Here is a 20,940-nt window from a genome sequence, read left to right on the forward strand (position 1 = left end):
GTCACTTGGCTACCGAATGATGAGAAATTGAACACATTAACGGAAATCCAGCCCTTGAATTTTACTGGCCGTTTCCGTATGGCATTCAGATAGTCATGAGTGAGGATTACAGCAAATAAAGGTAGCCATTGGGTTCTTGGTACATCTTTCTAGTGGCGAAGACCCGTCTCCTTTTCGTTGGTACGGAAGCCGAGAGAGGACGGGTTGGTTACGCGGCGGCGGTGGGTCTCCACCCGAGAGTATGGCGGCCAGGATTGTATTGGTGAGCGCATAAGGAACGGGAAGAGGTGGTGGTGAAAATAATCAAAGAAGAACGCTTGTATTAATAACTTTTAAAAATAGGATTTATTTATCAACAGTTGTTGAGTTAATACGCGCCAGTCTTCTTTCAGAGTCAATCATCAGGAACCGTCCTGTTTTTTCACCAATGTCTTCGCTGGAGCAAGTTTTGTTTTTATGATGCATAGAATGGTAAGCGAAGCAGATGAAAAACCACACGTTTCACATTGTCCCGCGTTTTGATAGCTTGTAATGCACATTTTGAAGTTGCCTGGGGGAATTTCTACAATGAAATACATCGGTCAGCGAGGCTTTGTGTTCTGCTTTTGTATTTGCCATTGCTGAACGGTGGTAAGGAAGGCAATATTTTTTTTTATATCCGTTCAAAATGGAACACTAATAAATGTTATTTGCGCGGGGATAGCTTTCGACAATCTCTTGAAATCATCAACTAACAAGGGAGCAATGCGCGAGTACAAAGTGGTGGTCCTTGGCAGCGGTGGGGTCGGGAAATCCGCCCTCACTGTTCAGTTTGTCACCGGGACTTTTATTGAGAAATACGACCCGACCATAGAGGATTTTTACCGCAAAGAAATCGAGGTGGATTCCTCACCCTCTGTTCTGGAGATTCTTGACACTGCTGGTACTGAACAGTTCGCATCCATGCGGGACCTTTACATCAAAAATGGCCAAGGCTTCATACTTGTCTACAGTCTTGTCAACCAGCAGAGCTTCCAAGACATCAAACCCATGAGGGACCAGATCATCAGAGTGAAAAGGTGGGTGGTTTTGGATCATATTCATGTATTATGGAAGGCCTACAGGAGGCCTATTTCTCATTGTAAACATGCATAGATGTAAATGAATGATAATGCCTGGTTGCATTTTCCCACTGATAGCCGACAACTCATCTGTCACATTGACAGAAAACATAATTAATATCTCAAATGGTACTACACAATCTATGAAGGCGCACCTTTGTGCAGAGTAGACACAAAAATGACACTACTTTTGAGGATGTGGCCTGTTATGATACAGCACGCAGAACCACTGCCTACTCTGGCCTATTGAAGCGTGTTATAGCCTACTACTGCAAGCCCATTGGTCACAGATGTCAATTGAACGTCTATTCTACGTTGGATCAACGTAATTTCATTGAAATGATGCGGAAACAGCGTTCTTTCAACCAGTATGTGCCCATTGGGTAATCTCTTCAACTGGTGCTGTATCATCCAACACTAGTCTATCTATCTCTCCGAAGGCAGTTCAACCGGGTTCTTCAACCATATACATGATACAGCCTATTTAGCATAGTTTTTACGACATGTCTGTGTCTTATTTTGTATGGTAGGAGGCATATGTTTGTGCATCTTCTATTTTTCCCCTATAGCTCTAAAGCCATTTTAGTAAGGCCATGCTGTTATTCCTCCTCTGTTAGACTTTACTGTACTACTGAGCCACACCAGGCCCTGGCCATCAGTAGATCTGAGACCAGTTTCCCCTGCACTTATTACAGTGGAGATAGTGTCTGTCTGTCTGACTGGCTACCTCAAATGCAGCTCTGCTCTGTATGCTGGATGAGACTGGATTCTGCAACCCCAGTGAAATAGACAGTTGGAATACCCCGGAGTCACAGCTCCAGTGGCTCTGCAGAGAGAGAGACAGAGGCCTGATTCTAGCAGACCCTCAAAATGGCAAGAGTCACAACGTTTGGAGGATCACACTGGGCCTGTTTCCGAAGAGAGGAAGTTATGTTGTTAATTAGTGTTGCAATCTGTTTGGAAGGAACGAAACAGAACAGGCAGGACTCATGTGTGTGAAAAGCACTGATCAGCACTGTCATTATATGGGTGCGCCAGGCCATCTTTAGTGTCCGCATGCATTGTCCTTACATTGTCCTTACATGTTTATAATCATGCTATAATAATGACACATGCTATAAAGACGACTCGGTTATCCCTTAGCTTAGCAAAGTAATTCATAAAGGCAGAGTGTGCAGTGGCCTAATTTGTGGCAGACTTACAGTCACACAAGAAATGAGTCATCCACTCTCAAGACCTGGTTAAAACCTTGTACAAATGCACTCACCATATGAATGCCATAGTATCGTCAAACCTGGGCTACATTCACATGTTGGTGTTTCCCTCTTCTAGAGTTGGTGTGAAGTGAGGATTCAGCCTGCACTGAGCTGTGGTGCTGGGTGCATCACTCATTGTAGGTGTCAGTGTATCTGACAGGGTGAACGGAGGGAGTCTGATGAGCTACAAAGAGACGAGACTCTCTGCCCACCGAGAAGCCTCTCAATGGAAGATACTGATGAGCTACAAAGAGATGAGGCTCTCTGCCCACTGAGAAGCCTCTCAATGGAAGATACTGATGAGCTACAAAAAGACAGGGCTCTCTGCCCACCGAGAAACCTCTCAATGGAAGATACTGATGAGCTACAAAAAGACAGGGCTCTCTGCCCACCGAGAAGCCTCTCAATGGAAGATACTGATGAGCTACAAAGAGATGAGGCTCTCTGCCCACCGAGAAGCCTCTCAATGGATGATACTGATGAGCTACAAAAAGACAGGGCTCTCTGCCCACCGAGAAGCCTCTCAATGGAAGATACTGATGAGCTACAAAGAGATGAGGCTCTCTGCCCAGTGAGAAGCCTCTCAATGGATGATACTGATGAGCTACAAAGAGATGAGGCTCTCTGCCCAGTGAGAAACCTCTCAATGGAAGATACTGATGAGCTACAAAGAGATGAGGCTCTCTGCCCAGTGAGAAGCCTCTCAATGGATGATACTGATGAGCTACAAAGAGATGAGGCTCTCTGCCCACTGAGAAGCCTCTCAATGGAAGATACTGATGAGCTACAAAAAGACAGGGCTCTCTGCCCACTGAGAAGCCTCTCAATGGAAGATACTGATGAGCTACAAAGAGATGAGGCTCTCTGCCCAGTGAGAAGCCTCTCAATGGATGATACTGATGAGCTACAAAGAGATGAGGCTCTCTGCCCACTGAGAAGCCTCTCAATGGAAGATACTGATGAGCTACAAAAAGACAGGGCTCTCTGCCCACCGAGAAGCCTCTCAAGTTCAAACCCCCAAGCTGACAAGGTACAAATCTGTCGTTCTGCCCCTGAACAGGCAGTTCACACACTGTTCCTAGGCCATCATTGAAAATAAGAATTTGTTCTTAACTGACTTGCCTAGTTAAATAAAGGTAAAATAAAATAAAAATGGAAGATACTGATGAGCTACAAAAAGACAGGGCTCTCTGCCCACCGAGAAACCTCTCAATGGAAGATACTGATGAGCTACAAAGAGATGAGGCTCTCTGCCCACCGAGAAGCATCTCAATGGAGAACTAGATTAACAACACACAACTACTAAATTACTCCTCAACTTTTCATTTGCACTCTTCCAATGGCATGTTACAGTCCCCTCAGTCTTTGCATATGAACAACGTGGTCTCAAGTAATCTGATTTCTCCAAAATATCATTATCTGGAGCTGAAATTGCCTTCTCCAATATTTACTGTCAGAATTGTCATGACCAATTTATGAGTTAGATATCCTGGATATCTTGGCGTTTGTTTGTTTTCAGTAAGCTCACGATCGCGCTGAGTTTGAATTGCATTTAACACCATTCACATCAATTCCTGTCCTGACTAGATGAAAGAATGCGGTCAGCATGTTTCCCCCATAAAGAGGTGAGTACAGGGAGAGATATGTGAGGGGAGGGAGGCTGCCTGGCTGGCGGGCGGGGAATCATCCCCTAGTGTGCGTGTGTGCATGCATCAGGTGTGGGCCAGCAGTTTGTGGAGTCAGACACACACCCAAGGACTGTCTCAGAGTCTCTCCTCAAGTCTGGTTGCACTTTCCTAAGGCATCCAGGCTACTTATTATCCCACTGTAAGACACACCAATACCCCATCACAGCCCCACAGGAACAAAGGCAATGCCCATTTATGGACAATAAACCAACCCTTTGCATGACAGTTGCCCATATACAGTGTGTGGTCACACTGTAATCATAAATGAATCGACAACATGTTATGACTTTGTAATTACCTTATAATTATGTAACACCTCTGTTCTATTCTGCGAAGCAACTACAAAATGGTAACACAATGCTGTTACTGGGGTAATTGTAGTGTTATTACACAGGTATAACAACAGTAAAGTGTAGTGAGGACATACAGTATTTCTGTTTTGCAGATCAAGTGTTTACGCCCTGTAGCCGTGACATCTGTACTTATGAAATGTAGTGAAAAAAAACGTTCTAAAACTAATTCTGTCTGGACTCTCATTCCAATTAGACTCAAACCAATTGGCCTACTGTGCCTCCAGGGGTGTTGATGATACGTCAGTGGTCATGCTGGTCAATATTTTCCAACATTTAGAAAAGGCAAATAGCCTAGTGAAAATGTTATTCATTGACTTCAGTAGCTCGTTCAACACCATCTAACCCCACCTACTGGTGGATAACCTTGTGAATTTGGGTGTCAACTCTCTACCGATCAAGTGGATTAATAGTTTCCTTGTCAACTGTACTCAACAAGTGAAGTTTAACTCCGCCATCTCTACATCTACAAAGGTGAATACAGGAGCCCCTCAAGGTTGCGTACTTTCACCGACTCAGCCCACACATTTTGTAAATATGCAGATGACACCGCTGTTGTGGGTTACCTCCACCCAGACCAAGCCTCCAAGGTTTTGACAGAGAAATGTTTCCTCCACCCAGACCAAGCATCTCTTCAAGGTTTTGACAGAGAAACGTTTCATCCACCCAGACCAAGCATCTCTTCAAGGTTTTGACAGAGAAACGGCAAAATTCCTCCAGTGGTGTTCAGATAACCTTCTTGAAATAAACATTAAGAAAACAAAATAGATGGATATGGATTTGAGAAGGAACCAAACTCCACTATCCCTGCGAAGATCAATGGGGAATCAGCCAATAAGAGTGACCACATATAAGTACCTGGGAATCGAAATAGACAAACTGAAATTCAATGACTGTGACTTTGCAAAGATAAAGAAATTGCAACATAGAATGTTATTTTTGTTATGCAAACTGAACCATTTACATGTTGATCGCCATATTTTACAAATGTTCTATAAATCTGTCCTGCTGAGTGCTGTCCATTGGTCTGATATGTGTGTTCGGGAACATGTGAGTGCAAGACCAAGTCAAGCTTCAGCGCTTGATTAAGCCTGCAGGAAGGATCATTGGTATAGATCAAGAATCAGCCAGCTACCTGTACACATAACTCATCCTGATAAAACTTGAAAGCATTTTACAGGACAGTAATCATCCCCTTCACTCAAAATTCAGTCTCAGCAGCAGCCAGACAAAATATAATTAAAACAGATAGATATGGGGACTTTTTTAGTCTGTTGGTCCCTCGAGTATACAGCATATTGCACTTTCACTGTACATGTGTATCTATAGCACTTTGAATTCATTATTTTGTGTAGTTTCTGTGTTTTCATGTTTTATGTACTGTCTTTTTAAGCACATGCCTAAATTAATTTAATAAAGTTTATCTGAATCTTTAGGGTTGGTGGGATAGTGTATCGCTGAGATTGTGGTGACCCTTGTCTAACATCCAGCTCTCTCCCATCTTAAGCAGTGAAACAGTGTTTGTTTGTAGAGAAGAGCATGGGAACCATGTTCTCTGGAGTTGAACAGTGTGTTTACAGTGAATGTTTACACAGTAGAGGTTACATTGGGGATTCTCTGTGCTGGGGCGTCCAGACCATGACCCCTAAGCTGTTTCCATGGTTGCCTCGGATGACAGGCACCACTACAAAGATGAGCATCATATCCACAGATGGTGTTGACTGTCCACTTTGTTTAGGGACATAAAATTACATTCTACGACAGAATGGATGAAAGTACAATCATACTGACACCATCTAAAATATAATTTCCACCTCCAGAAATGGGAAAAATTACATATTGCAAAAAATATTTGTTTAAATGATTTGTACATTTTGTTCCACATTATCAGGTAGGCTATGCTATTAGGAGTATTCGTTATCACCTGTAGCCTAACGGATGCAGCATAGTGGCTATAAATAAATAGGCTGAATCTACGTGTATCCTATTGCGCCTATCATTAGTAAAGTCCTGCATCGCGTCGAATACCCACAATTCCCTGCACGTGATTCCCAAAAAGTCATCTGGCTGGTAGAATGAAAAAAATATTTCAAGCCGTGGGTCTGCTCGCTGTTCAGAACAATTACATACACCGGTTGGGAACATTGTAAATCAAGATAATACACATTTTATAAAACCTAGGTGCTTGTTGTGGTACATTAGCATTTTTTTTTTAAGCAGACTCTTATCCAGAGCGATTTACCAGGAGCAATTAGGATTTAGGTGCCTTGCTCAAGGGAACATCGACCGATGTTTCAGCTAGTCAGCTCGGGGATTCTAATCAACCTTTCAGTTCCTGGCCCAAGGCTCTATCCGCTGGGCAGACAAGGCTACCTGCCACTCACGCATTGAGTCTGGAGCAGGGAACTTTCCCTTATTTGTGTGGCGAAAACGTGCTAACTTGTCAAAGCGCAGAGTTGACGTTCACTCTCCCCACGTGAGAAAGCTCACATGAAAATGGCTATTTTAGGCCGAACCGGATAAATAAAAAGGTTAGGAATAGAGAATAGGCACCGAGGAACGACACTGAAATCCCCAGTTTGGAAGGACAACACGGTAGATGGTTACACAGCCTGCACGAAGTGCAAGCAGTTAGGCCTATTTGTTTTCGATACTTCAGTAAATGATTGCATTAATTTAGTTAATTAGACCTTAGGCTGTATAAAGTGTAAACCAGTGCAGATGGTAACAGCTTGAGCAGCCTCCTGAATAAATGCAGCCTGTATTATATTCTGTGAATTTTCTCCCGATAGCACTTGCAATTTATCTCCCATAGAACACACAACAAGCTGACTAGGTAAATAGATAAACTACTCTACTATGGGGTTGTCATATTATTCCATTTATTTGCAGAGGAAAAGTACATGTGGACTGTTCCAGCGCTTCGTGCAGGCTGTGTAACCATCTACCGTGTTGTCCTTCCAAACTGGGGATTTCACGGTGTCGTTGTCTTCTCGTGACCTTTTTATTTATCCGGTTAGGCCTACTTAGCCATTTTCGTGCGAGCTTTCCAGGGATAGTAAACTTGGCAACGTCTCGTATTCTCATGTGGGGAGAGTGAAACTCAGCAGAAATATTTTCATGTTCCATATTTCTTTGGGGCCCGTGGCGGCAAGGATTTTGCCTTGGCGCATAGTGAACAGCTAAATGACTGCACATGGAAACACTGATTACATTCTGATCCTCGTCGAAGATCAGGAAATGACTCAACCTCTTGTCTGAATCGTTAGTCAATTAATTTACCATCATATTGTATTGGAAGAGTAGGCTGTCAAATAGTGTAGTCGAATGCTTCCTAGTCATCCAGCTTTTCTCAAACTCTGTCCTCCAGGACTCCAAGGGGTGCACTGTTGGTTTTTGCCCTAGCACTACACAGCTGATTTAAGTAATCAACTAATCATCAAGCTTTTACTGCGTAGTATCAGGGCAAAAATCAACAGTGCACCCTTTTGGGGTTCCTGAGGACCAACTTTGGGAAGCGCTGGAGTAATCAGTCTGTATATATATTAAAAGATGTTCTGGGCACCGCTGGATGTCACCACACCCCTCTCCCACCGTACAGAGGGGTGAAAGTAGAGTGGGGCTTTAGTGCAAAGCCCAGCCGGCAGTCCTGACATCTCCTCATGACCACGTGGCCAAGGAGGCCCCGTGTCTCTCCTCCAAGGCTCCACGCTGCGCTGGGAATTATGCAGCTGTCACTGCTGTTCACTTAGCCTCTCCTGTCCTTGTCACTGTCTCACACAGGAGCCGTCACCGCCGCCTGCCAGGTCGGAGGCGCTGGTGTGTGCTGCGCCAGGCCCGAGCCCTGTCAGCGCGTATCAGTGTTTGGTGCCCGTCAGTGGCACAGAGCACCATTAACAGAGGTCATGGGGCCAGATGATTAGCTCCTTCCCCATGCCTGCTGGGGGATCATCACTCCCCAGCAACAGTAAGCCATGCACAGGTTATACCAGCTGACGGGTGACACAGATGGAGCGCATAGAAATGGAGGAGGGACAGTGATGACTTACCTTCTGGGTAATGTTGTACTTCTTGCCATTGTCAGCCAGAGGACTTAGGTTGTTATGGTGACAGGGTCAGAATGAGACCACAGAAGCTTTTGTTGTTCTCACAGTACACTTCTAGTTGAAGGCAGGACTCACCCTATGTCGCAGTGATCTACAACTGAAGAATATACCAATCAAGTCAACGGAGTTTGCCATGTGTCGATTGGTTAAAATGATCATGGCTATATGGTTTTTCCAATAGGGTCCTAATTTCTCTTAGCACAGCATTCAGGTGTATTACTGTGGCCTGTATCTTTGTTCTTGTCAAGCCCTTCTCAGTGTGTTGAATGCTGTAACAGAGAATAACACTATTAGTAAAAGTCCCATGAGGGTAGTGGCTGCCTGTTACTGCTGATCACTTATTAACCATTATTTCTTCACATTACTAACATGCCATGAATTATCTCCTGCCAGCTGGATATTTCTATAGCAATCAATCAAAAGTATTTTATAAAGCCCTTTTTTTTACATCAGCAGTTGTCAAAAACCCCAAACAGCAAAGCAATGCAGATGTAGAAGCACAGTGGTCAGGAGAAACTTTCTAGAAAGGCAGGAACCTAGGAAGAAAACAGGCTCTGAGGGGTGGCCATAACACCCGTGTGATTAGATGGAGGAATATCCTATTTGATAGAATGTCAACTTGTTTTAAAAAAAAGCCAAAAAAACACAGATTCATCGGTTTCATGTGAATTTCAATAACCCTGTCAATGTTAACCCCGTTAAGATCACACACACATTTGTTTCACCCAGATCAAGTTGGACCATTTTATACGAACTGATGCAGGGAACTACTTGTCTATTTTTCTAAGCCTGGCTTCAGCGTCACACAAACAGAGCTACTCAGAGATGATTGAAGTTCAGTCACAAGCGAAAAGGGCAAGGCAATAGAAAATAATGACATAGTTTGCATTGTCAGCTAAGCAGTTTAGTAGGAGTGGCGATATAAGTGATTGTACTGTTGTTGAGAGAGACAGTAATGTTTGACGCTTTTAACTGGTATTGTTGCAGATGACTGAGCGGGAGAGAAAATAACAATTACAAACAGAAACATGCAGCCTCAAGCACACTTTTTTTTTGTATTTTGTTGTTTCATGTCACAAATGAATCACATTTCTATTTATCCTTATATTCAGTGGTATGCCTACGACGTGTTACCAGATAAAACGTCATGTGTTTGCTGCATTTCTACGTTTTATTGGTGACAATTTACAGTTACTGAAGGTTATCTATACTTTTATTTACTTCATTATTATGATGATAATGTGTATAGGTTCATTCTCCATTGTGTGTGCCACTGTAATGTTTATGTGGAGCCAGAGATCAGGGGAGAGAGAGGAGAAAACCTACTGACTGCATCACTCCAAGCCACAGTTTCTATTTATAAAACCCAGAAATTAGACCAATCTAATCTTAGCTACTGTACTCCTCTTCTCCCATATTTTCATCTAGCATGTGGGGAAAGTAGAACACATTTCAAATTAAACACAGCCCGTATTCATTTCAGATTTGGTGAAGTTGATTATTTCAGATATGTTATGTAATTTGTAAGTGTTCGGTTTCTTTCCTGCCCTTTGATTTAGCAAATTATTCAAAAATGTCACTGAACCTCCAATAAGAGACCATGACTGTGAGGTGCCCCGATGTGGGTGTGTTTTTGTCTTCTGAGAAAAGCAACAAATCAGCTGCAGTCAGTATATACAGTTGAAGTCGGAAGTTTACATACACCTTAGCCAAATACATTTAAACTCAGTTGTTCACAATTCCTGATATTTAATCCTAGTAAAAATTCCCTGTCTTTGTTTAGTTAGGATCACCACTTTATTTTAAGAATGTGAATTGTAAGAATATTAGTAGAGAATTATTTATTTCAGCTTTTATTTCTTTCATCACATTCCCAGTTGGTCAGAAGTTTACATACACTCAATTAGTATTTGGTAGCATTGCCTTTAAATTGTTTAACTTGACTCAAACGTTTCGGGTAGCCTTCCACAAGCTTCCCACAATAAGTTTGGTGAATTTTGGCCCATTCCTCTTGACAGAGCTGTAACTGAGTCAGGTTTGTTGGTCTCCTTGCTCGCACACACTTTTTCAGTTCTGCCCTCAAATTTTATATAGGATTAGGGTCAGGACTTTGTGATGACCATTCCAATATAGAGGTCGACCGATTAATCGGAATGATTTCAAGTTTTCATAACAATCGGAAATCTGTATTTTTGGGCGCCGATTTGCCAATTTAAAAAAAACAATGTATACCTTTATTTAACGAGGCAAGTCAGTTAAGAACACATTCTTATTTTCAATGACGGCCTAGGAACGTTGGGTTAACTGCCTCATTCAGGGGCCGAACGACAGATTTTCACCTTGTCGGCTCTGGGATCCAATCTTGCAACCTTACAGTTAACTAGTCCAACGCAATAACGACCTGCCTCTCTCTCGTTGCACTCCACAAGGAGACTGCCTGTTACGCAAATTCAGTAAGCCAAGGTAAGTTGCTAGCTAGCATTAAACTTATCTTATAAAAAACAATCAATCATAATCACTAGTTAACTACACATGGTTGATGATATTACTAGATATTATCTAGCGTGTCCTGCGTTGCATATAATCTGACTGAGCATACAAGTCTCTAAGTATCTGAATGAGCGGTGGCAGGCAGAAGCAGGCGCGTAAACATTAATTCAAACAGCACTTTCGTGTGTTTTGCCAGCAGCTCTTCGTTGTGCGTCAAGCATTAATTACGCTGTTTATGACTTCAAGCCTATCAACTCCCGAGATGAGGCTGGTGTAACCGAAGTGAAATGGCTAGCTGGTTAGTGCGCGCTAATAGCGTTTCAAACGTCACTCGCTCTGAGCCTTCTAGTAGTTGTTCCCCTTGCTCTGCATGGGTAACGCTGCTTCGATGGTGGCTGTTGTCGCTGTGTTGCTGGTTCGAGCCCAGGGAGGAGCGAGGAGAAGGACAGAAGCTATACTGTTACACTGGCAATACTAAAGTGCCTATAAGAACATCTAATAGTCAAAGGTTAATGTAATACAAATGGTATAGAGGGAAATAGTCCTATAATTCCTATAATAACTACAACCTAAAACTTCTTACCTGGGAATATTGAAGACTCATGGTAAAAGGAACCACCAGCTTTCATATGTTCTCATGTTCTGAGCAAGGAAACGTTAGCTTTCTTACATAGCACATATTGCACTTTTACTTTCTTCTCCAAAACTTTGTTTTTGCATTATTTCAACCAAATTGAACATGTTTCATTATTTACTTGAGGCTAAATTGATTTTATTGATGTATTATATTAAGTTAAAATAAGTGTTCATTCAGTATTGTTGTAATTGTCATTATTACAAATAAAAGATAAAAAAAATGGCCGATTAATCGGTATCGGCTATTTTTTTGGTCCTCCAATAATCAGTATCGCTGTTGAAAAATCATAATCGGTCGACCTCTACTCCAATACCTTGACTTTGTTGTCCTTAAGCCATTTTGCCACAACTTTGGAAGTATGCTTGGAGTCATTGTCCATTTGGAAGACCCATTTGCGCCCAAGATTTAACTTTCTAACTGATGTTTTTGAAATGTTGCCTCAATATATCCACATCATTTTCTTACCTCATGATGCCATCTATTTTGTGAAGTGCACCAGTCCCTCCTGCAGCAAAGCACCCCCACAACATGATGCTGCCACTCCCGTGCTTCACGGTTGGGATGGTGTTCTTCGGCTTGAAAGCTTCCCCCATTTTCCTCCAAACAATTCTATTTTTGCTTCATCAGACCAGAGGACATTTCTCCAAAAAGTACAATCTTTGACCCCATGTGCAGTTGCAAACCATAGTCTGGCTTTTTTATGGTGGTTTTGGACCAGTGGCTTCTTCCTTGCTGAGCGGCCTTTCAGGTTGTGTCAATATAGGACTCGTTTTACTGTGGATTTAATTTAATTTTACCTTTATTTAACCAGGCAAGTCAGTTAAGAACAAATTCTTATTTTCAATGACGGCCTGGGAACAGTGGGTTAACTGCCTGTTCAGGGGCAGAACAACAGATTTGTACCTTGTCAGCTCGGGGGTTTGAACTCGCAACCTTCCGGTTACTAGTCCAATGCTCTAACCACTAGGCTACTCTGCCGCCCCGATAGATATTTTTGTACCTGTTTCCTCCAGCATCTTCACAAGGTTCTTTGCTGCTGTTCTGGGATTGATTTGCACTTTTCGCACCAAAGTATGTTCATCTCTAGGAGACAGAGCGTGTCTCCTTCCTGAGAGGTATGACGGCTGTGTGGTCACATGGTGTTAATACTTGCGTACTATTGTTTGAACAGATGAACGTGGTACCTTCAGGCGTTTGGAAATTGCTCCCAAGGACAAACCAGACTTGTTGAGGTCTTGGCTGATTTATTTTGATTGTCCCATGATGTCAAGGAAAGAGGAACTGAGTTTGAAGGTAGGCCTTGAAATACATCCACAGGTACAGCTCCAATTGACTAAAATTATGTCAATTAGCCTATCAAAAGATTCTAAAGCCGTGACATTTTCTGGAATTTTCCAAGCTGTTCAACTGCACGGTCAACTTAGTGTATGTGAACTTCTGACCAACTGGAATTGTGATACAGTGAGTTATAAGTTAATTAATTTGTATCCTGGACTGTGGTGGATCTCATTTGTGCCCCTGCCCTGACTCATCTCAATAAAACCACCTGAGTCAACTCCAGTCAGACCCACTTCTCCTCAGCTGGGAGCCATTGTGTGAACTCACTGAGACAGACACACAGCCAGCCTGAGGTACGGGAGACTCAGAACAAACTCCATCTCACTGTGCAGGGACCTGGCTGGCCCTCTTTCACCATGTAGGCCAGACTGGCCGGCTTTGTCTCAGCTAGGGCCTGATAAATCCAGCGTCTGGGCCCAGAGACCACCACGCAGCTCCCACCCTGCCTCCCTCAGCTAGGCCCAGGACTACATCTGTTGATGCATCTTGCATTATAAATAAGGGGTGTTTGGGAGAGCTGCGCTGGGTGTTTTGCAGCGACAGTGCTTTAGCCACATGCAGTCAGACTGCCAGACAGTGGGAGTGGAGTGTTTGCATCCTCACCCGTGTATCTACGTTGAAGACTACCGCTTAAGACTTCAGAGTGGAGAATGTATAGCCAACAGGCTCAAAACCTCAAATATGGGCATAAGTATAAGCTACCCTGGACCTTCTCTGTCCACCCTCATCCTCCCTTCCTTCACCCAGCGCCTGGCCCAGAGAGCCCATTGTGCGAAGTCTCTGTGAGGCTTTGGTATCCGTGGCAGCCGTCCTCACACTCCCCCTGGGATTGCAGGATTCCCCTCTGTCATTACAGATATTTTATAGCCCTTCTCCAGATGATAAATATTTTTTGGGTGTTGCCTGTTCTGCTCTCCTGCATGGTGGAATGGCTGTCCTGCCGTTAGGTAGCCTATGAAATCTGTCATTATTTTAATGGATGCATATGTTTTCATTTGACTTTTCTCCCATCCCGGCTGCTCCTCTCTAGCTCATCATCCATAATCATCTGGGGTTGTTCCCCGTGAAGTATAGAGTGCTGAGAAGCAGACAGCTGTGACAATAGCAGCAGGGAGAGATGCTGTGTTTGTAAGCTCATCTGAAATAATTTTCCATCAGAGCTCAGTGAGTCTCAGAGCCAGGCTCAAGTCCTTTACCAAATAGTGTTACTTTTGCTCTTACCTCTGCGTAAACACAGAAACACACACACACACACACTCTAGAATAAACACACGCTTCCATACCACTGTTCTCCATGTTCCCTGGGCTCTCCAGTGCATGTCTTCCCATGAATGAGTGGGTTTGGACAGCAGGCTGTAATCCGAGGTGGTGAGGCAGTATGTGAAATCATGTGACGACAGCCACAGGCCTCCATATGAGTTGGGGCTGGTAGAGATGGCGCTGCCACCACAGCCCAGTTCAGAAGAGAGACGCCCGCCCGTGGAGGGGACTGCCATTACCCCCCTAAATGCTGTGCCCCCTGTGGGTTCTCTAAACGGCACAACCTCCACAGAGGCAGGCCCTGGTCAGGCCCTCCAATCTACACACCCTCAGCACTATGGTTAGGCCTTCTCAGCAGCACTATGGTTAGGCCTTCTCAGCAGCACTATGGTTAGACCTTCTCAGCAGCACTATGGTTAGGCCTTCTCAGCAGCACTATGGTTAGACCTTCTCAGCAGCACTATGGTTAGACCTTCTCAGCAGCACTATGGTTAGACCTTCTCAGCAGCACTATGGTTAGACCTTCTCAGCAGTACTATGGTTAGACCTTCTCAGCAGCACTATGGTTAGACCTTCTCAGCAGCACTATGGTTAGACCTTCTCAGCAGCACTATGGTTAGACCTTCTCAGCAGCACTATGGTTAGACCTTCTCAGCAGCACTATGGTTAGACCTTCTCAGCAGCACTATGGTTAGGCCTTCTCAGCAGCACTATGGTTAGGACCTCTCAGCAGCACTATGGTTAGGCCTTCTCAGCAGCACTATGGTTAGACCTTCTCAGCAGCACTATGGTTAGGCCTTCTCAGCAGCACTATGGTTAGGCCTTCTCAGCAGCACTATGGTTAGACCTTCTCAGCAGCACTATGGTTAGACCTTCTCAGCAGCACTATGGTTAGACCTTCTCAGCAGCACTATGGTTAGGCCTTCTCAGCAGCACTATGGTTAGGCCTTCTCAGCAGCACTATGGTTCGGCCTTCTCAGCAGCACTATGGTTAGGCCTTCTCAGCAGCACTATGGTTAGGCCTTCTCAGCAGCACTATGGTTAGGCCTTCTCAGCAGCACTATGGTTAGGCCTTCTCAGCAGCACTATGGTTAGGCCTTCTCAGCAGCACTATGGTTCGGCCTTCTCAGCAGCACTATGGTTAGGCCTTCTCAGCAGCACTATGGTTAGGCCTTCTCAGCAGCACAATGGTTAGGCCTTCTCAGCAGCACTATGGTTAGGCCTTCTCAGCAGCACTATGGTTAGGCCTTCTCAGCAGCTTCTCAGCAGCACTATGGTTAGGCCCTCTCAGCAGCACTATAGTTCGACCTTCTCAGCAGCACTATGGTTAGACCTTCTCAGCAGCACTATGGTTAGGCCTTCTCAGCAGCACTATGGTTAGACCTTCTCAGCAGCACTATGGTTAGGCCTTCTCAGCAGCACTATGGTTAGGCCCTCTCAGCAGCACTATGGTTAGACCTTCTCAGCAGCACTATGGTTAGACCTTCTCAGCAGCACTATGGTTAGGCCTTCTCAGCAGCACTATGGTTAGACCTTCTCAGCAGCACAATGGTTAGGCCTTCTCAGCAGCACTATGGTTAGGCCTTCTCAGCAGCACTATGGTTAGACCTTCTCAGCAGCACTATGGTTAGACCTTCTCAGCAGCACTATGGTTAGGCCGTCTCAGCAGCACTATGGTTAGACCTTCTCAGCAGCACTATGGTTAGGCCTTCTCAGTGATCATGGGGAGGAAGTGTATAGTTGGACTTCATGTATTTACTGTCGCCACAAAAATGTGTTCCTGAATAACATTGTTGCCCAATCAGGGGCCTCCAATAACTTGTTGGAGTTAGGAATGCTGTCCCCAGCTGTTTGAACAATCGAAGGACTGTACATTTTGGGTTCAAAAGGCTAATGTATTCCAGCCGTTCTGCAATGCTGTGTGGCGGCTGACTGTACATTTTGGGTTCAAAAGGCTAATGTATTCCAGCTGTTCTGCAACGCTGTGTGGCGGCTGACTGTACAGTGCGTCGCAGCCACACACAGTAGCTCACAGACCCATGAACTCTGCTGTTTTAACCCCTGTAGTTCTCGGCTTGCCCACAGAATGAGAAAAGTAGAAATTAACGTTCATTCTGGGTAATATATTCAGGAGTAGATCGAAGTGAGCTTCTTATTCTTTGCCAGTTGAAGCTTATTTAGCACTGGAATCTGCAGACCATGGACCTCGTGAGAAGAAGCTCTCTACGGTCCTCTACTTAAGAAAGTCACTGATTCTCTCAATCTCTCCAATACTATGCATTTCCTTGTGTACCTGTTACCATAACAATCAAGGACAATTGTTTGTCTGTAAAATAGTGTTAAATCACTTAGAGGAATTCATATTTCATATAGAGGCTAACCTTTGAAAAGTGTAATGGTGTCTGGGAGCATGATTCTCCTGGGATGTTTGTGCTCAATAACATGAGAAGAGTGGTGTTCATAGTGGTGTGTTCTGGTTCATATTATAACCAGTGAGCGAGCTACTTGCAGAGGAAGAATAAAAGCATAGCCTTTATTCTCTGTGATGTGTCCATAATAGAGCTGCTTAATTCATATCAGCAGCTACTCCCGACATGTCTCCAATGAACTGAAATGTTGTCAATAATAACCAATGTATTTGTATTGATCAATAAGATGCAGACATTTTGAATCATGTTCAGTAAATGTTTGTTTCTTTATTGAGAGTGTTAGTATTACGGCCTCAGGTCCTTCATTAGGAATATGATGTAACACTTGTCTTTATGGCACTCGTGCAAGTAGCCCATTTCCTCAGCACTTTCCCAACATGGCCTCTTCCTGCCTCCAGGGGATTGTGGGTGATTTCACCCACTTCCTGTTGACTGCTGGGCTGGTTAAGTACTTGAGTTGTCATTGATAGTAATTGGAATATAGTATGTTGGCGGTATAGATTTCTTTCTCAGCAAGACACGTCTCATAACTGAATTTGTCAGGCCTTTCAGATGATATATTTCAGGATAATGTGCCATACGGATTTAATGTAATTATTTATGGTTTCATTGATTTATTGTCAACACGATGTGGCAGCAGAGAAACTTTCATTATTCCTATTAAATTATTATTTAGGAGAGTGCAGAGAAGACGTCAGGTACAGGAAAACACAAAGGCTGAGAAACTAGTCAGCACCCCTATGTCTCAGTTCAACATGTCAGCAAATCACATCTCGTTCTGATATGCCTTGACAGTGATTGACCATGTATTCATGTCACATGATGGTTTCTGGTCATTTTCTGCATCTGTTTGTGTGTGTGTGTCGTCTGCAGGTACGAGAAGGTCCCAGTGATCCTGGTGGGGAACAAAGTGGACCTGGAGAGTGAGAGGGAGGTGTCGGCCAGCGAGGGCCAGGCTCTGGCCGAGGAGTGGGGCTGTCCCTTCATGGAGACCTCGGCCAAGAGCAAAACCATGGTGGACGAACTGTTTGCCGAGATTGTTCGGCAGATGGACTACGCCGCCCAGCCAGACAAGAATGACCCATGCTGCTCCTCCTGCAATATACAATAGCCCCAGGGACTAGGGCGACGCCAGGGGAGAGGACGTAGTCCAGGGCCTCGGGCGTCGCCAGGGGAGAGAGGACGTACCCCCAGGGCCTAGGGCGACGCCAGGGGAGAGGACGTAGTCCAGGGACTAGGGCGGCACCAGGGGAGAGAGGACGTACCCCCAAGGCCTAGGGCGACGCCAGGGGAGAGAGGACGTACCCCCAGGGCCTAGGGCGACGCTAGTGGCCAGTGGAGAGAGAACATAGCCCCAGGGCCTAGCGGGACGCCAGGGGAGAGAGGGAGTCTGCATACAGGATGACTCACAGAGAGGGGGACAATATTTACACCAACAACAGCGACGATTAACAAACTCATGGTAGAAATGTGGTGGAATTGAACTCTTTGGTGCATAAAATCAGTCATGATGTAATTAATGATATGTTCATAATTAATGGAATTAAATTAGGAATTCAAAGGATTTGCCTCAAGAGAGATTGACAAACAAACAGGACTACAGAAAAGTGCACTCGCTTTATGCTATCCTGTTTTCTCCGTCTTGAGTCGTCTGTCGGAATTACTGAACAGGATGTGTACTCTTTATGCTGTTCTGCGATCATTAATATGTTTCTTTAACATAGTTTTAGTTTTGTTGATATGACCCAGTTTTTCTCTCAGCACATCGAGCTGGAGCCTTCTTTCTCCATTTTAACTGACAGAGCAGAAGATAGCAACTGCACCGACTCAAGAGGAGGTAATCCCTCAGATCTACTTGTTTGAAACATGGATGAGTAATTAATGTGTACTAGGTTTCTCTGTGCAGGAAAAGAGAAAGCCTACCTACCTTTATCCAATGAGATGTGTTGTACTCATCACTAGGGCCAGAATCAAAGAGGTGACTTGAATGAGCCTCTTTTTCATTTTCTATTTTATTTGTTTTGCAGAAGGGGTAAAAACCGTTGGAAAAGACAGTCTTGCTTCCTGTTTTCCCCTTTTTGTTAAGTGTAGCAGAGGTGTCTGTCTTTAATCCTGTCTTTCATTTTGGTGTTAGAAAGTTCTGATGACAGATTGCTGAATATTGTAACCGTTTCCTTCAGATGGTACTAGAAGGACTCTTTATATTTCAGTATTTGAATATCTCTACAGACTCTAGAAACGGTTTTCTTTTCAGTAATGGGTGCCATCCCACATCCTCTCCATTGAATTTGATTTTGATTGGGTATCACAATGAAATGGGGTGCAACGTTTTCTCAACATCCCACTCCTCTTTAAGTATTCAAATGTATAGTAGTAACAGTAATGATGATGATGATTATAATTGTTATTTAAAAGTAGTGTAAATATTTTGTCTGGAAAGTTCCAGCTCCTATGAAGACAGTGACTGAACTGTTGTCAACCGTATCAGTGGAGGTTGCTGAGGGGAGAACAGAATTTTAATAATGGCTGTAACGGAGCAAATGGAATTGCATCAAACACCTGGAAACACTGTGTTTGATATCATTCCACTGATTCCGTTCCAGCCATTATCACGAGCACATCCTCCCCAATTAACGTGCCACCAACCTCCTGCGAACTGTATGCATGGCTAGTAAACAAAAAAAAGAGGACTTTATCATTTGAGATTATTATAGGCTGTGTAAACTTAGAAACCAGACACATGCACATCTGGGTCCGGACACTGTCTCAACGACACATGGTTGTAGGCCACGGGGAGCCAGACCTTCCCTGGTTTACCATTACCATTACCATTTGATCTCATTTTTATGTCACCATTTACTCTTTCTCCCTCCCTAAATGAATGGATGAATGACACTTTCATTTAGCACCTACACAATAAAAGTGTGTTTAATAACACAATGCATTGCAGTGTGAATGACACTATTTCTATGTTTACTTATTGGAGTGACAGGCCCTCTACACCGTCGCCGGGTTCTCTCTAAAGTGTTCCATCGCCGGGTTCTCTCTAAAGTGTTCCATCGCCGGGTTCTCTCTAAAGTGTTCCATCGCCGGGTTCTCTCTAAAGTGTTCCATCGCCGGGTTCTCTCTAAAGTGTTCCGTCGCCGGGTTCTCTCTAAAGTGTTCCATCGCCGGGTTCTCTCTAAAGTGTTCCGTCGACGGGTTCTCTCTAAAGTGTTCCATCGCCGGGTTCTCTCTAAAGTGTTCCATCGCCGAGTTCTCTCTAAAGTGTTCCATCGCCGGGTTCTCTCTAAAGTGTTCTGGGAGAGAGACATTTATTTGGAAGGAAATGGTTTCTGTTCCAATGCCACCGCCAGTTCTAAATAGTACAGTCACTTTGTGAATTACAAGAACCCAACTTTGATTGCTCCAACAAGTGCACAATGCTTGATGAATTAAACTTTACTTTCTTCTTTGTTTATATGGGGGTTGTGTTCTTGTGTTCCATGATGATGATGATGATGATGGTAAGAATTATGATAATAATAATAATATGAAGAGTACTTTATCTAAGGGCCCAATACACACTACTGTTTAGCTTGCAGGTTGGTATTTACTGGGATGACTCATGTACTGGAGGCAGCTCTGCATGGTAGTCACTAGCTGGCACAGCCACAAAGTCATACAATCTGAACTTATGCCTAACCTTAAATGAAGACCAAAAAGCAAATTGTTGTTTTAATTAATATTTACGATATATTTAACAGTAAGGCACGAGGGGGTGTGGTATATGGCCAATATACCATGGCTAAGGGCTGTTCTTATGCACAATGCATTGCGGAGTGCCTGGACACAGCCCTTAGCCGTGGTATAATGGCCATATACCACAAACCACTGAGGTGCCTTATAGGTATTATAAACTGGTTACCAATGTAATTACAGCAGTAAATAGAAATGTTGTGTCATACCTGTAGAATACCACGGCTGTCAGATAATCAGCGTTCAGGGCTCGAACCACCCAGTTTATAATATCAATGTTGACTTTGCTGCTGTCCCATCAAGTGGAAACCGCTCAGCTCTGCCTCCAAGACAAGATTCATCCCAATAAACATCAACCTGCGTTAAGCTCTCCCTAGCAAGCCCCATGTGACATATCTTCTCTATTCTACTTAATATAATTGCCATTGGTTGGAGCGAGCGGCCGCATCTACACTTCGGTCCGCAGGTAGTATAACTTTTTATAACTTTTCATTACATTTCGTTATAGTACAACGGTTTGATTTGTCTAATCTTAGCAATTTCTTCTT

General features: G+C 43.9%; 1 protein-coding gene across 1 annotated transcript; it reads left to right on the forward strand.

Moving 5' to 3' along the window:
* Positions 1-59: 59 nt before the first annotated feature.
* Positions 60-19,598, forward strand: LOC135547677 (ras-related protein Rap-2a-like). The gene is made up of 2 exons (XM_064976887.1): positions 60-1,058; positions 17,528-19,598. Exons 1-2 carry the CDS (start codon positions 745-747, stop codon positions 17,763-17,765), a joined length of 552 nt encoding a protein of 183 aa, XP_064832959.1. The 5' UTR covers positions 60-744; the 3' UTR covers positions 17,766-19,598.
* The last annotated feature ends 1,342 nt before the right edge of the window (positions 19,599-20,940 follow it).

Source organism: Oncorhynchus masou, chromosome 10, assembly GCF_036934945.1.
Source record: "Oncorhynchus masou masou isolate Uvic2021 chromosome 10, UVic_Omas_1.1, whole genome shotgun sequence".
NCBI lineage: Eukaryota > Metazoa > Chordata > Actinopteri > Salmoniformes > Salmonidae > Oncorhynchus > Oncorhynchus masou.

Excerpts from the sequence above, each read along its gene's own strand:
- LOC135547677 (XM_064976887.1), top strand. The coding sequence starts at position 745 with ATGCGCGAGTACAAAGTGGTGGTCCTTGGCAGCGGTGGGGTCGGGAAA. Across the intron at positions 1,059-17,527 it reads CAGATCATCAGAGTGAAAAG|GTACGAGAAGGTCCCAGTGA; the intron begins GTGGGTGGTTTT and ends TGTCGTCTGCAG.